Below are 15,228 nucleotides of genomic sequence, written 5' to 3'. Positions count from 1 at the left end.
GCAGCATTACTTTTGTAAACTTTGAAAAGTAGGTGCTAATGAGAACATTGGACACCGTGCTGTTGTTTTGAGAATGGGCTCTGACCATTGCATGCAGGCGCCCCTTTTCCCTTTGCTCCACTGCGTGTGCTGGGCTGGACACAGCCTTGTGCTTGTGGGCAGTTGTAGTTCCTGTTACTTTGTTACTTTTGTTACTTTAGCTACAGACGCCCTAGGCTAGTGGCCTTTCCAATATGATATGAAAGGCGACTCCTGGAATTGTTATCATGGTACTTTTGTAAGAATCCTAGGAGTGATTGAAGTTTAAGCGATGCAGCAAAGGCAGTACCTCAGAGGGAAATGTATAGCCGTAAATGCCGATGTTAAGGAGGAAGAAAGACCTTCATGGCTTAACTTTATACCTTGATTAACTAGGAAAAAAAGAACACATTTTTAAGGTTTCAAAGCTAGCAGAAGGAATGAAAAAATAAAGATTAGAGCCGAGATAAACAAAAGATTAGAATAACTATAGAATTGACCAAACCAAAAGTTGTTTCTTTGAAAAAGATCGACAAAACTGACAAACCTTCTACTACACTGACAAAGGAAAAAAGAACACACAAATAACTAAAATCAGAAAGTGACGGTATTACCACCAATCATACAAGAATAAAAAGAATTGCAAGAGAATATTCAGTAGGTGCAGAAAAGGCATTTGACAAAATCCAGCATCCTTTCACAATAGAAACACATAGAAAACTGGGAATACAAAGGAGCTTACTCAACATGAAAAGGCGTTTGTAAAAAAACCCACTGCTAACCTCATTCTCCATGGCGAAACACTGCAAGTTTCCCCACTAAGACAGAACGTGATAAGGACCCCTGCTGCTGTGGGCTGCATGTGTCTCTCCCAAGTTCATATGTTGAAACCCTATTCCTCAATGTGATCATATTGGAGGTGGGGGCTCTGGGAGGTAAATAGGTTCAGATGAGGTCATGAGGGTAGAGTCCTGGGATTAGTGTCCTTACAAGAAGAGACAGTTAGCTGCAAACCAGGGAGAGGGTTCTCATCAGAACCTGACTGTGCTGGCACCATGATCTCAGACTTCCATACTCCAAGAACTGTAAGAAATAAATGTTTTTTAAATCACCCAGTCTATGATATTTTGGTATAGCAGCCTGTAGCTGACTCAGACACCCACTTTCACTACCACTGTTCACTATTATACTGGAAGATTAGTGAGTGCAATTGGACAAAAAGCAGGAGGAAAAGGATCCAAATTGGAAAGGAAGAAATAACACTATCTGCAATCGCAAATGATGTGATCCTGTATATAGAAAATCTCAAGGAATCCACAAGAAAACTGCTAGAGCTAATAAGTTCAACAAAGTTGCAGGCTACAGATCAACACAATATCATTTGTGTTTCTGTACCTCGGCAGTGAACTATCTGAAAGGAAATTAACAAAGCAATTCTAGGAGTGCCTGGGGGCTCACTTGGTTAAGCATCCAACTCTTGATCTCAGCTCAGGTCTTGGTCTCAGGGTCTGTGAGTTCAAGCCCTGTGTTGGACACCACACTGGGTGGGGAGCCTACTGAAAAAGAAGCAGAAGCAGAAGAAGAAGAAAGCAATTAAATTTACTATTGCATCTAAAAGAATAAAATACCCAGAAATAATTAAGAAAAATATTTTTAATGTTTATTTATTTTTGAGAGACAGAGAGAGACAGAGCATGAGCAGGGGAGGGGCAGAGAGAGAGGGAGACACGGAATCTGAAGCAGGCTCCAGGCTCTGAGCTGTCAGCACAGAGCCCGTCGCGGGGCTTGAGCTCACGAACCGCCAGATCATGACCTGAGCCAGAGTTGGACACTTAACCAACTGAGCCACCCAGGCGCCCCTGCCCCCCCACCCCCAGGAATAAATGTAACCAACAAGGTTAAAGGCTTGTACAATGAAAACTATGAATTGCTAAATTAAAGAAGATCTAAAAAAATCTAAATGGAAATATATCTCATGTTCATCAATGGGAAGACTGACTATTAAGATGTCAGAACTACCCAAAGTGATCTACAGATTTAATACAATCCCTACCAAAATAGCCTTGTTTTGCAGAAATGGAAACCTGATTCTCAGATTCACATGAAATTGCAAAGCATCCCAAATAGCCAAAACAATCTTGAAAAGATTCTTCTTGAAAAAGAAGAAAGTTGGAGGACTCACACTTCTCAATTTCAAAACTTACTACAGACCTACGGTGAGCAAAACAATGAGGCACTGGCCTAAGAATGGGGAGATAGACCAATGAAATAGAATTGAACATTCAGAAATAAACTGATACATCTGTGGGCTGCTTGAGCTTTGACGAGGGTGCCAAGCCCATTTCATGGGGGAAAGAATGGTTTCTTCCACAAATGGTGCTGGGACGACTAGATCTCTACGTGCCAAAGGATGAAGTTGGACCCACATTTCACACTACGTATGAAAATGAACTCTTAAGTGGATCAACCTACTCTTTTCCAAGCGTAAATCTCTTTTCAATATCAGAAAGTGTAATTACAGTGAAAATTATTACAGAAGAATAGAGCTCTTTGGGAACAATGCATTTTTTCTTTGTATTCGTTCTACAAATATTTATTAAGCAAAAGTGATGTGACAGTATTCTGCTCTAGGCCCTGGAGATACAATAGTGAACAAAACTGAACCTCTTCCAAGCTTTAAAGGAACTTACGGTCTAGAGGGGGAATAGACATCAACAAAATAATTCCACTAATGATTATCAAATTCCGGTTGGGATATGTGGTGTGCAGGAAAGTAAATGTGCTACGAGGGTCTGCTCTTGGGAAAGACTTGCTTGAAGAGGCGGGGAGTTGGGTCGAGACAAAGGGGGAGTAGGAATTCGCGGGGTCAAGACCGAACAAGAGAGCGTAGTTAGCTCCTGAGGCGTTCTGGGTTTTCAGTGGTCTTTCCACACATGTGGACTTCACTTCCGTCTTTTGTTTCACACCCATTGGCGGCGGTGCTGAGGAGCTGTTTTCTGTCTGTGTTCCACCTCCATCCCGGAATCTCAAAAGTGCTCTGTGCATAGAGCGTTATTTAATAAATGGGCATTCACTGATCGAATGTATTTGAGCCCAGTAGGGGTTGAATTTGTCTTAAGGTAATAAAATTGTGAGGCAGTTAAGAGTGTTCTCTAAGTTTTTGAAGGAATTTTGTCTTCTTTTTAACCTTCTAGGATTAAATAATGACATTATCAGGCAGCTACTTTTAGATAAAGTGTGACAAATCATGCCTTCTTCATAAATTATGCTTTTAGAACCTGTTTATATTTTGATTTAAAATAGAAATTTTTCCCCCATGTAATTTAAGACCTCATTTTGAATGCAAGTGATTTGAATGGCTTATGTAATTTCTGCCAGGGAATTAATACGGACTTTCTATAAACCACTGTCATTTGTAATCAAAATGCCTTTAACTTACATTGCCGTTGGCATTAACAAGTATTGCTAGATTGGTAGCATAGAAAGAAATTGCATTTAAACTTACTAGGAGCTCATTGCTGCCTGAGGCTTTATAATGCTTTCTGTGGGCCATTTAACTGCTGGCAACTTTAATTCCCATGATTCATAATACTGGAAATTCAAATTCACTCTTAATTGAAAAGTGAAGTTACTTAAATTCTTTAAATACTAACCTTTGGAAAAATATCTGAAAAATAAAGACACATATGATTTTAGTGGCCCATTGCCAAAAGATTATCATTTACATAAATATCTCTTTCAGTGGAAGAGTTTAATGTATTGAGCTCAAAAGGTTAGAATCGAGACTTCAATCTGGAAACCAGCAGTAGACTGTTGGCTTGTGAACAGCAGTATTGTTCATCATATTGAGAACACTGTTCACATTCAAGTTTAAGCAGAGCTGGCATTAAAATTCAGTTAATTTGTTTCATGTGACTTGTCAGCTGTGTGTTTTTATCTAAATCTTTCTAGCTTCCCTTCTTAGTATTTTATGTTCCACTCCTGAAACAGATGAACTACCTTTTTAACTGTTTAAAACTCTGAGATCTTGGCCACTTCTGCAAATGAGTCTTTGTAACCATTCTCCTAGGTTTTTCATTTCATTTAAAATATATCGCTGATCACTTTGAATGCCATTTTAATTTATTAAAAAGTAATCCCATCAGAGGGTTCTTCTGTTTTGTGCAGGTGTGCGTGAGTCCGTGCAAGGGACTCCCTGAGGCTCATTAACACAAAATCCTTGTCCTTGTGTCCTCCCCAGCACCCTGTCTTTTCTTGTTTGCTAATTTTGTTCCCTGGGCTTTCCCTCGGATGGCTTTTAATATTTGGCTACTAGCCCAGGATTGGGTCTGAGCAGTAAAGAAATAGAAAATAAAACCTTTTTTGAAACAGGAAAAACCTGTACTAACTTTTTTCTAGTGTATGTAATTTATTTAAAAATTATCATTTACTTCTTTTCTTTGCAAGCTAAGGACGGTGGGATTCCATAATAAATGTGGGGTCGAGAGCTGGTCAGCTTCTCTTGCCCAGTTGCGTGGCTTTGGGCGGGCTGGCTCATTTGTCTGAGGCTTGCTGTGCTGTGTGTAAAATGGTAACTCCTTTAACCTTCACCAAAAGGTCCTCATCCACATGTGAAGAGCCTGAAAAACCTGCTTTCTTTCCTGTTCCCTAGCCCGAGTCCTGCCTGTGGCCAAAGGCGTTCTAATTCTGACCTCACACTTGTTATCTTAGTCATTTTGTAACTGCAAATTTTTTTGTCCTTAAAATTTTTTTATGATGTGTAATGTGTTATTTATTTTTATGAATAGATTTTAAGTTACATGTAGAATTTTCCTTTCTAATAGTGACATTAATGACCTTTTCCATTTGTTTCTTGTTGAAGGATATCAAAGAATATTCCAACAACTAAAGATGTTGAGCCACTGCTTGAAATAGATGGAGATATAAGAAACTTTGAAGTGTTCTTGTCTTCAAGGACCCCGGTTCTTGTGGCTCGAGACGTAAAAACCTTTTTGCCATGCACTGTAAACCTAGACCCCAAACTACGGGAAATTATTGCAGGTGGGTATTGGTAGTAAGTTTAATTTTTCTTATCTGAAGTCCTCAAAATGTTTCCCATTTCTTTTTTTTTTTAAATTTTTTTTTTTTTTTCAACGTTTATTTATTTTTGGGACAGAGAGAGACAGAGCATGAACGGGGGAGGGACAGAGAGAAAGGGAGACACAGAATCGGAAACAGGCTCCAGGCTCTGAGCCATCAGCCCAGAGCCTGACGCGGGGCTCGAACTCACGGACCGTGAGATCGTGACCTGGCTGAAGTCGGACGCTTAACCGACTGCGCCACCCAGGCGCCCCAAAATGTTTCCCATTTCTAACTTAGCGATGCAGGTTTCTCTTGCTCCATGAGATACCAGGAAATACTGAACCAAGCACTACACAGGAGAATTTGTGCAATTGAGGATTAAGAATCTTGACATTCCTTAGAAAATGTTAAGTAATGTTATTTATTAAATTCACTTTATTCTAATAGTTTTCATGAGAACCCACACACCTGACTTAACTGCTTTAGAGTCAGATTTTGAGATATAGTCACCATTTTAAGATGTCAGCCCATTATGGGGTGCCTGGGTGGCTCAGTCGGTTAGGCATCTGACTTCGACTCAGGGCATGATCTCACGGTTTGTGAGTTCGAGCCCTGCGTCAGGCTCTGTGCTGACAGCTCAGAGCCTGGAGCCTGCTTCGGATTCTGTGTCTTCTTCTCTCTCTGCCCCTCCCCCGCTTGTGCTCTGTTTCTCTCTGTCTCTAAAAATAAATAAATGTAAAAAAAAAAAAAAAAAATTAAGATGTCAACCCATTGTAATTTTTCTGTGACCAAGCTTAATATAGGAGTGTTTATCCGAGGGGGCAAAATATGGTTATCTAAATTTTAACTTAAATTTGTGGACTGGAAATTGAGGATAGTGACGTTGAAGTTTTGGAATCATTTCACTTGTCCTTGAGGCACCACTACATGCACATGCACACACACAAAGTCTTTATCGAGACACATTATCTTTGGTGTGGCACTGCTGACCCGCCTTTGAGTTTTCCGGGAGTTGTGAAGAGAGAGCCTGAGACTACTTGTACATTCTCTTTTTAGGTACTAGTTATAAGGCTGATGTCAAGGTGTGTTGTGTGGCCATGGAATTGGTTGTGGTTGTTCAGAGATGGATGAGTCCTATGCTTTGCAAGCCCACAGCTTAGCGATCATTGTATTCATTAATATCAGACAGGTGTGAATTATTAATAGTAACACTTAATGGATCATAAACAATTGTTAGAATAGCACAAGTACCTTAAAAAGTCAAAGAAAAAATTATTGCTCTGGTAACTGAAGAGAAGAATCCAGATGGTGACTTTTCAAATGGTGACAAAAGCTTTAATGCAAACTAGTTGGGTTTTTCCTCTCTGGAATGACTATGGACAAGGTTTTCCGAGCCAAGATTTCCTGTCTCCTTTAAGCCAGTTGGAATTCTTGGCAAGTGAAAAAAGCATGTCTCTGTCTGGTAACCGAAGAAGGAGGTGATAGTTGGACTAATCACTAAAGTCCCGTTTTCTGTTGCCTTCTGGGGTATCATTTAATCTTTCAGATGTTCGTGCTGCGAGGGACCAGATTAATATCGGCGGACTTGCATACCCCCCGCTGCCTTTACACGAAGCTCCTCCAAGGCCACCGTCAGGCTACAGTCAGCCTCCGTCTGTCTGTTCTTCTTCTACGTCCTTCAACGGACCGTTTGCAGGTGGGGTCGTGTCTCCACAGCCTCACAGCAGCTATTACAGTGGGATGACGGGACCCCAGCATCCATTCTACAACAGGGTAAGAGAGTGCTGGGAATCCTCAATTTTAAGAACTTGTTTGGGGGAAATATCAGAAGTTTTCTGCTGTGGATTCTATTATTGTTTTGAAATGGCACTTTAGCTTTAAAATAGGAAAAATGTTAAGGTGGAATTTAAAGGACATGATTTTTTAAAAATCAAAAGAATTTTTCACTTGGACGGGTTCTAGATCTCAATGGAGTCTGAATGTTAGAGATGCTTTTTGTTTTTATAAGAAAGTGAACTCCACAGGGTCATCAGTGACTGTCCTGTGCTACGAAGGGAGCTGTTTCTCTATTTGTTCATAAAGAAATGTTGCATTAGTTATGTTTTGTGTAATTACATTGGCATTTAAAAACAATGGTGAACTTGAATTTCCACAGTAGTTTAGTAAACCCATATTTAATGTGTGTTACAGCTTTTAAGCATGAGATAATGATGGCAGATGCTGCTTGTAGGATTCAGATGTTATTGCCAAATAACAGCCCGGTGGCCCATTTCTAAAGTTATATTTCAAGTTTTGGCAGTCATGTATAACTGTTTACTTAGTATAAATATGATAATTTTCTACTTGAAAAGATGAAAGCACGGGTATCAGTGGTGTACAGACCCTGTCAAGGTTAGTAGCCCAAGCTACACCCACCTTAATGATCTTAAATACTAATATTTCCTACTGGAAAATGGAGCATTGAACCCTCCTTGTGTACTTTCTGGAACCATACTCTAAGGTCCCTTACAGTTTCTTATTTTTGTTGTCTCCCTCTTTAGTTTAATTTGAGAAAAACATAGAGGCTAGTATTCATAGGAATACTAGGAGCCAACAACTGCATGCCTAAATAAATTTCACGTGAGCTAGGAAGACAGTGAAGTTTGGAACAAATGTGGCAAAGAAGGAGTTCCAGAATTTAAATTAAAATTTCAGTTTTTGAAAAATGTTGGCCATCTAAGTACAGTTGACCCTTGAACAACACGGGTTTGAGCTGTGTGAATCCACTCACACCAAGAGGGTTTTTGGTGTTTTGTTTTGTTTTTTGATAAATACAGCACAGTACTGTAAATGTATCTTCTCTTCCTTATGACTTTTTTCTCTAGCTTCCTTTATTATAAGAAAACAGTATATAATGCATACAACATGCAAAATATGTGTTATTTGATTGTTCTGGTCACCAGTAGGCTATTAGTAGTTAAGTTTTGGGGAAGTCAAAAGTTATGCATAGACTTTTGACTCCTCGGAGGGGTCAGCACTCCTAACCCCTGTGTTGTTCAAGCTCAACTGTAATTAGGGGCACTATTCACAGAGGTCCCGTGAATAATGTTATTCTACTCTTTCATTCAGACAGGGAGAAAAAGGTAGATCAGTAGCATTTTATAATGTAGTCCATACTTATAAAAGTTAACTGTGGGGTAACAGTGTTGAAATGCAGGTTTTTTATTTAGCAGTCTTAAAATCTGCTGTAGTTTCACACAAAATGGCTTATTGATCGGTCGATGACAGTTGAGGTTTTGAAACCAAGAAATTTATTTATTTTAATTTACCATACCATCTAGGCTGATGTGATGCTTTAATAGCATTTTATCATTTTAAAAACACTTAAAATTTTCTCATGTTTTTAAATCTAGTTATTATTTGTTCTAGTTATCTGAGGTTTCCAGTCTAAAAGTTAAAAGAGAACAATTTTCTTAAATGGCAGCAGTTAAAAGGTAGGGGAGGATGTTATTTCAGTGTAATGAAGCTTAATGAGTTTTAATCTTTATGTTTAGCCCATATAATTTGCTGTCTCCTGTTTATGTGAAGTTGGCTACAAATAAAGGCAGTAGTTACAAATCTCACTAAACAATGGATTCCCCATTAATAAATACACCTCATTTAAGAGATAAACTCTAAACTGTAGGATATAAAGTAAGCTCTAGGAGTAATATTCTTGGAATCCATGCTAGGTGTTCTTGTATACGTTGAGACTTTTTTTTTGGTCTTCCTTAAAGCTCATCTTTTTTTGTAAAGAACAGTATTCTATTAAAAGTCCATTCTGCTTTTTTAAAGAGATTGTGAGTTAATATTTGTAAATCACTTAGAAACTGACATATGGTAAGCCCGTAAAAATGTTAAAAAGAGACTCTTGTGTCAGATTGTAAGGTGCAAAACTTCAGTTGCTTACAAACCTTATATTAAATCAACAATATGAAATTTTAAATACTGGTCTTAACTTTGGGTTTAATATCTGACAGACTGTGAGTAAGGTACTTTTTCTTTTGTTTTGTCACTTGCATTATTCAAAATTTGGAGTTGTGTTTTGTTGGTTAGTTTCATTTGATAAATCTCATCACACTTTGATTTCTGTAATTGTTTATCCCCTTCTTTTGTTACGTGTTTTTTCCATAGCCATTCTTTGCCCCCTACCTTTACACGCCAAGGTATTACCCTGGCGGCTCCCAACACCTCATCTCACGTCCATCAGTAAAAACGAATTTGCCCAGAGATCAAAGCAATGGCCTAGTAAGTATAAAAAAGGGTAACTAAAGTATTAATCTAATAAGACACATAGACAGCACTAGTAGTTTGGTTATTTCCTTTCTGTAGCAAAAGAATGCAACTTACTTAATAAATAGCGTTAAGACACATAAGCTATTACTAACATAAAATGTGTTTTGTTTTTATTTCTGGTAAATGTCTATGGAAGGAAAATGACTAGCAGCCTCAGGGAATAAATGTTGAGTTGTTTACAACCAGAGTTTCTGGCTTATAATGCAGTGTTTGTTACCAAAACTTTAAAAACTAAACCTTTACATCTGCTCATTTCTAATATCTTTTTAAGAAAACATACATACATGGTATCTGTATATATATGCACATGTACACGTATATATGCTAGCCCCATGGTATAAAAGTTCAAGGATCTATTGGAGGAGCATTTTAATCTAATGGCAGAAATTAAATAGGATAGGGAATTATTCAAATGTGTGATTGAATCCAATCCAGAACAAAATACATTGTAAATTACCAGGTGTTCCTAATGGTCAGTTTAACAATGGAAAAAAAAAAAGAGATTTCCCGTGAACGTATTTTTATAAGTGAGAAGATAAAAGCCGTAGAACTTCAACTGTTTATTTAAAATTTAAGTGTCGCCGAGGGACGCTCCAATCACGCGCAGGTTTCGGTGTTGTCTGTGGTCGTGTTAGTGCCATGTTCATTCATCACCCTACGGCTCGGCCCCCCTCACCTTTCACCCACACTCTTGTTTTGTGTTGTTAGGAGGTTATCAAGGAGGATGCTGCTGAGGGGCTTCCTTCACCCACAGACTCCTTGAGGGTAACGGCGTAGCCTTGTGCTGGGAACACGGGCCTGTCATCGCTTCTGCAGCAGGAACGACTGTCTTAGTTGTGGTGACAGCAGTTCCCTAACTCTGCCTCTGTGCTGTGATGGCTGCTCCTGTAGAGTAGCTGAATACTAATAATGAGAGCTCACAGATTCATTTAAAAGCTAATGCTTAACTTTACCCTCTATTTACTCAACTCTTTTTCCCCTTTTTCAATGACACCGGGATGGGCTTTGTTTTTTACAGCAGCCACCAGGAGCGGTCAGTTGGTGGTATTTGTTCCTTGGTATTGAGCTGTTTTCACCTTTGACTGGTGGTGTTCTTCGGCCTGCAGTTGGTACTGCACGCATGGAACACTTCTGAAAGTTTCCTAGATCCCCCTTGAGGGCACAAAAGCACATTATCAGCTAGATGGTGTAGACCAAAACGATCTGTAGTGCCTCATTCTTAATCTAGGTGTCCACAGTTTGTGAAACCTTAGCGTGAATGTACCATTTTTCTTTATCTGTATATTTATTAAAATAAAATTTTTAGATAAGCAGGTGGTTCATTATATAACTGGAATTTTTTAAACCTTTTTTTGGCTAACGCCTTAAAGTGAGTTTCTTTTAAAAAACTGTGTAGGAAATCATTTCATATATTTATCATTCATTCAAGACTTTGTATTTAATAAGAGATTTGTTTAATGTGGTGAGCCTGAAAATCTTCATTTACTCAGTGTGGAATTTAGGAACCCACTCTGTATTTTAATGTCTACTGATTAATTTACAGAATGTTATGCCCGCGTAAACATGATCAGTTTAATCTAGAGCTCTGCTAAAATGCGGCATGACGGTTAGAATTAATGTGGGGAAATACTACATCCTGAGCTTACCCACAATTTTTAACTTAAAACATGCATTTGGGTAGGCAATAGTTCTTTAACTTTAATTTTCTCTGAGTTTTTCTTTGAGAAACTTTGAGTTTCTTGGAGTTTCTCTAAGAGAAAGAACCATCTTGGTGTTTTCACTGAGGAGCTGATGATTCTTTTTAAGTCATTAATGTTGCAGCTGAAGTGTTTGAGTGACTCCAATTATCCAGGAATAATAGACACAATAAACCACTATAATTCTATTTGGGTGTTGGGGGAATCTTTTATCCGCGGATCATTGCCACTGTATGCAAGAATGACTTTTAGTTTAGTCAGAGAGCCTTTCATACATACCTTCATGCATGTAATGCAATTCTCTAAGCTAAAATTCCTTAGCAGACTTTTGATGAAAATCACATACTGTGAAGAATTTGATGGTCTTAACGACACAGACATGCTGAAATAGTCGCTATTCCCATGCTTGAGCGTGGGGACAAAGACTTATAATTAAAAGATATCTGTAGTTTCTTTCAGGGACCAGTGAAGGAGCATCAAGCAAATTGGAAATGAGTTTTTGGGGAAGGGGAAATAATGCAATTCTTGCGATGTGTTTAGAAACCCAATAACAAAGCAGAAAGGTGCTCTGCCTACATTAGTGCCTTTGTTTAGTAAAATAACCATACTATTTGCTGTTCTTTTAACATTAAAAGGTAGTTTTGTGATTGGCCTAGTGAATAATAAATGCTTATCACGCTTTTTTTGCTTTTAAGAAATTAACAATGACAATAGCATGTAAAATTTGTTTGGTAGAAGACTAGTAAAAGTAGACACGTAGTTCGAAGCCAAATTAAAAGCAGTGGTGGAAATGTGGAGAAGTATCTGTACGTGGGAACCTTGTCTGGGATCTTTAGAGCTGAATCAACATAGCAGTGGTTAATGTAAAAAATAGCTAGCTCTTCATGGCTCATATGGCTTTCCAGTCCTGTAGTAGAAAATGTTAGATTTCTGAGATAACAGGCCTGTGGATTGAGCCCGTCTGCTCATTCAGCTGTCCCCCTGTATGCAGGAGGTGATGACAAGAGGCGCTTAAAGATAAGTCAGGAGCTACACAAACATCTTGGGACAAATTGTCTTGTCATGACGGACACAGAATGATGAGTAAAAATGAATATAGAATACCACCAAGAAAGCAAGACTGTAAAGAGTTAACCAACTGGGATTTTCAGCATAAGCGGTCCCATCTTTTTTTACCGTAAGGAATTTTGATAAACCTTTATAAAGCAGAGCCTTATGAAAACAATTGGGTTTTCTCACATGAAAGGAACACTGTAATGATTATAGCTTGCTTGCGAAGGACAGCCAAGGACTTACCAGGCAGGTTATGGGTATGTCCAAGTGTTTCACAAAAGTGAAGATGTCAAATATGAGACTCTATGCTAACTTTAAAAAATAATTTTATACTAGAAAAATATATGCCAAATCTTCTAAAACTGGGCAAAAATTAACATTGGACCCAAGATATATGTTCCCCAGAATATCACAGCTAGAAGGGAGCTTTTAAGGCAGAGAAGTTCTTTTCAGAAATGAAATATTAATCAGGACTCTGGTTCCTAAAACCAGTAAAAGCAGAACTCTGGTCCCCACCTTGGACTTACCCTGCGTCTTGAGGATCCTCAGGAACTCTGGTACCTGTGGCCTCGTTCGGCTTCGTGGTACAGAAGAACGTTCCAGACTGGGTCTGGGAGATTTCCCTGAGGTTTACTGGAGGGGAGCGCCAGATAGATGTATGACGAGGACCCATGTGGCCTGTGTCACAACCCAGTCCTCAGACATGCTGCCTTCTTTGCTCCTGTTAATACTAAGCAGGACTTAGCCAGGTATTTGATCTTAAGTCAAATAGACCCTGGTGGTCAGCTCTTTGCCTTGGCCAAACTACTTAACATCTTGGATACCCAACTTCCTCATCTGGGAAATGCAGGCCTACCCCATAGGTCTGACTTAAGGATTACTCAGCCTTAGCATACTTTAAGTACTTAGTGATTATTATTACTACACCAAAGGCAAATTTCATGGAGCTTTAAAGACTCAGAAACTAAAACTGTTCCATGTTAAGTTAAATGACCTGTGTGTGTCTCAATAGTGGGAGCAGTGTACAAATACACCATTCAGTGTAGATTAACTCAGTCTTTTATCTGTTGATGCTTCTGTGGCCCGAAAGGTGTCCATCAGTTTGTTTTCTTAGAATTTAGAAGGATTTCTGGGTTGAGCGCTCTGAATACTTTTAGATTTTGACAGCCTTCTAGGGAATTGACTCGGTGCCTTTTCTTTCTCTCAGTCCGATTCCCGCTAGGAAGTAGTGGCATCCGAGCATCCTGGGACCATGAAGGGAAGGACCCAACAGGGGAGGGCTTATCTCATGCCAGGCCTCCTCGGGGCATTTTGTTGCGGTATTTCAGGTTGCTCAGAGGAGTATTCAGTCTTTTTATTTAAGGCATGCTGCTCGCGGTGGAAGCCGTATTTCACTGAAAAGCAGTCCTTCGAAAGAAGGAATGGTCCAGCCTCTCTTTACCCTTTTATCCTTCCTTGAATTATTTAGCACGGACTACTACCAATGCCTGTGTGATCACTCACTGGCTGCACAAACTTGAGCATCTCCCAGGCACTATTCTAGTGGGATGCAGCAGTGAAGAAAACTGATGGAACTCCTACCCGCATCGAGCTTCTAGGTTTGAAGGCTGCTGCAGGAACTATCAGGACTCTGAGGTCATTCCTTCTCAGCCTTCTCTGCCACAGGGTTTACTCGATACCTTTAGACAGCTTTATTTAGATCACTTTTCTACCACATTGAAAAGGCATGAAGATAAATAGTACAAAGTATAATTGTGAAGAGCTTCAGAACTGCAAAGGCAGTGTTGAGAACAGTACTCTTATTTCCAGCGTGCCGTTAGAGGTTGATGAAAATGGTGGAATTAATACAGGCATTAAAAATGAAGGTCTTGGTTTTCATTAAACTGGATCCAGTTGGAGTAACTCAGTAAAAAGTAAAAAAAGATGGGGCTTGACAGTAGATAATTTTTATTTCCACCACTGGCTTAGAACTTAAACCTGTTTTCAAACAAGTATATGTCCAAATCAAGCTGTCTCTCATTGTTCAGGAGCAGACTTGGACAAGAAAGCTAAAGACGCCGTGGGTAAGGAGCGGGCATGTTTTAGGTTTTATGTAGAGTGCAGGCACCTGTCACCTCTCAGTGGCTTCTGTCGGGGTCATTCCTGCTTTGTAAAGTGATTTAGAAGTGCATTTTTATTCTGTTCCAGTGTGGAAAAGTATTCACTTATTTTTCCTTTAATAATATAGTGAAAAATTGCATTCACCTCAGGCTCGAAAGTCTTTGTGCCAGACTTCAACCCTAGAAAACTTTCTTTCCCTAAGTGATTAATAAACTGCTGCAAAATTGGTGGAGATATTTCCACAGAAATATACTGCAGTAATGATATCCTTGAAACTCTGGTGTACGGTTAGAAGTTAAAACATGAAATCGTGTTCATTGCAGTTTTTGGTACTTTTTTTAAAAGGCTGCCCTTAAAATGTAGTGTTAAGCCTTATCTGTCAACTTTGACCTCATTATTTCTCATGCAATCTGAAGAGTGAGTTATATTTTCCAGCTAGGTCAACAACAGCTTTCTTTTGTGTTTTGGGTATCTTATACTGAGCTGTAATTTCATTAGCATTCCTTTTTTCAAGTCTCCATGTATATATATATATATATATATATATATATATATATATATATATGTGTGTGTGTGTGTGTGTGTGTGTGTGTGTATACACACACACATGTTATATAATATATAACATATACACACACATATGTTATATAATAAATATATAATACATTTATATATAATTAACATATATAGTAACTTTCTGAAAATCCTGTTTATAAGGTGGATATGTAAATTAGAAGAAAAGATTCCCATTAGGTGTTGCAGATACTGAATGTGTTAAAAGGACAACATTGACATCAGGCTAGCAGGGCCCTGCCCTTTATTAAAACAATGTTGTAAGTTAACTTTGAATCAGTATTGTCAGTCATCTGTAGATTATTTTCGCTATTTAACAATTTTTACCACCACCCTAGTGGGTATAGAAGAACAATCAGTAACAGTGGCATCGGCTCTCAATGGAAGTTTTAAAAAATCTACATCGCTGAAA

At 38.7% G+C, this 15,228-nt stretch overlaps 1 protein-coding gene across 14 annotated transcripts in view; it reads left to right on the top strand.

Annotated features, from left to right (window-relative positions):
• The window catches only part of KIDINS220 (kinase D interacting substrate 220), a 99,010-nt gene that overhangs the window by 65,478 nt on the left and 18,304 nt on the right, over positions 1-15,228 (top strand). For 5 of the 14 annotated variants that reach the window (XM_081795154.1, XM_078445023.2, XM_078445016.2 and 2 more), the window contains exons 23-27: positions 4,880-5,058; positions 6,626-6,852; positions 9,232-9,345; positions 10,102-10,158; positions 14,171-14,206. In XM_081795154.1, coding sequence (XP_081651280.1) covers positions 4,880-5,058; positions 6,626-6,852; positions 9,232-9,345; positions 10,102-10,158; positions 14,171-14,206 — 613 coding nt within the window. The remainder of the gene's footprint in view (positions 1-4,879; positions 5,059-6,625; positions 6,853-9,231; positions 9,346-10,101; positions 10,159-14,170; positions 14,207-15,228) is intronic. The other 9 variants (XM_078445024.2, XM_078445020.2, XM_078445019.2 and 6 more) reach the window with 3 other exon arrangements.

This window comes from Panthera onca, chromosome A3 (assembly GCF_046562875.1).
Source record: "Panthera onca isolate mPanOnc1 chromosome A3, mPanOnc1 haplotype 2, whole genome shotgun sequence".
NCBI lineage: Eukaryota > Metazoa > Chordata > Mammalia > Carnivora > Felidae > Panthera > Panthera onca.
The sequence above is the reverse complement of the archived record's forward strand: the minus strand, read 5'-3'. Positions and strand labels throughout refer to the sequence as shown.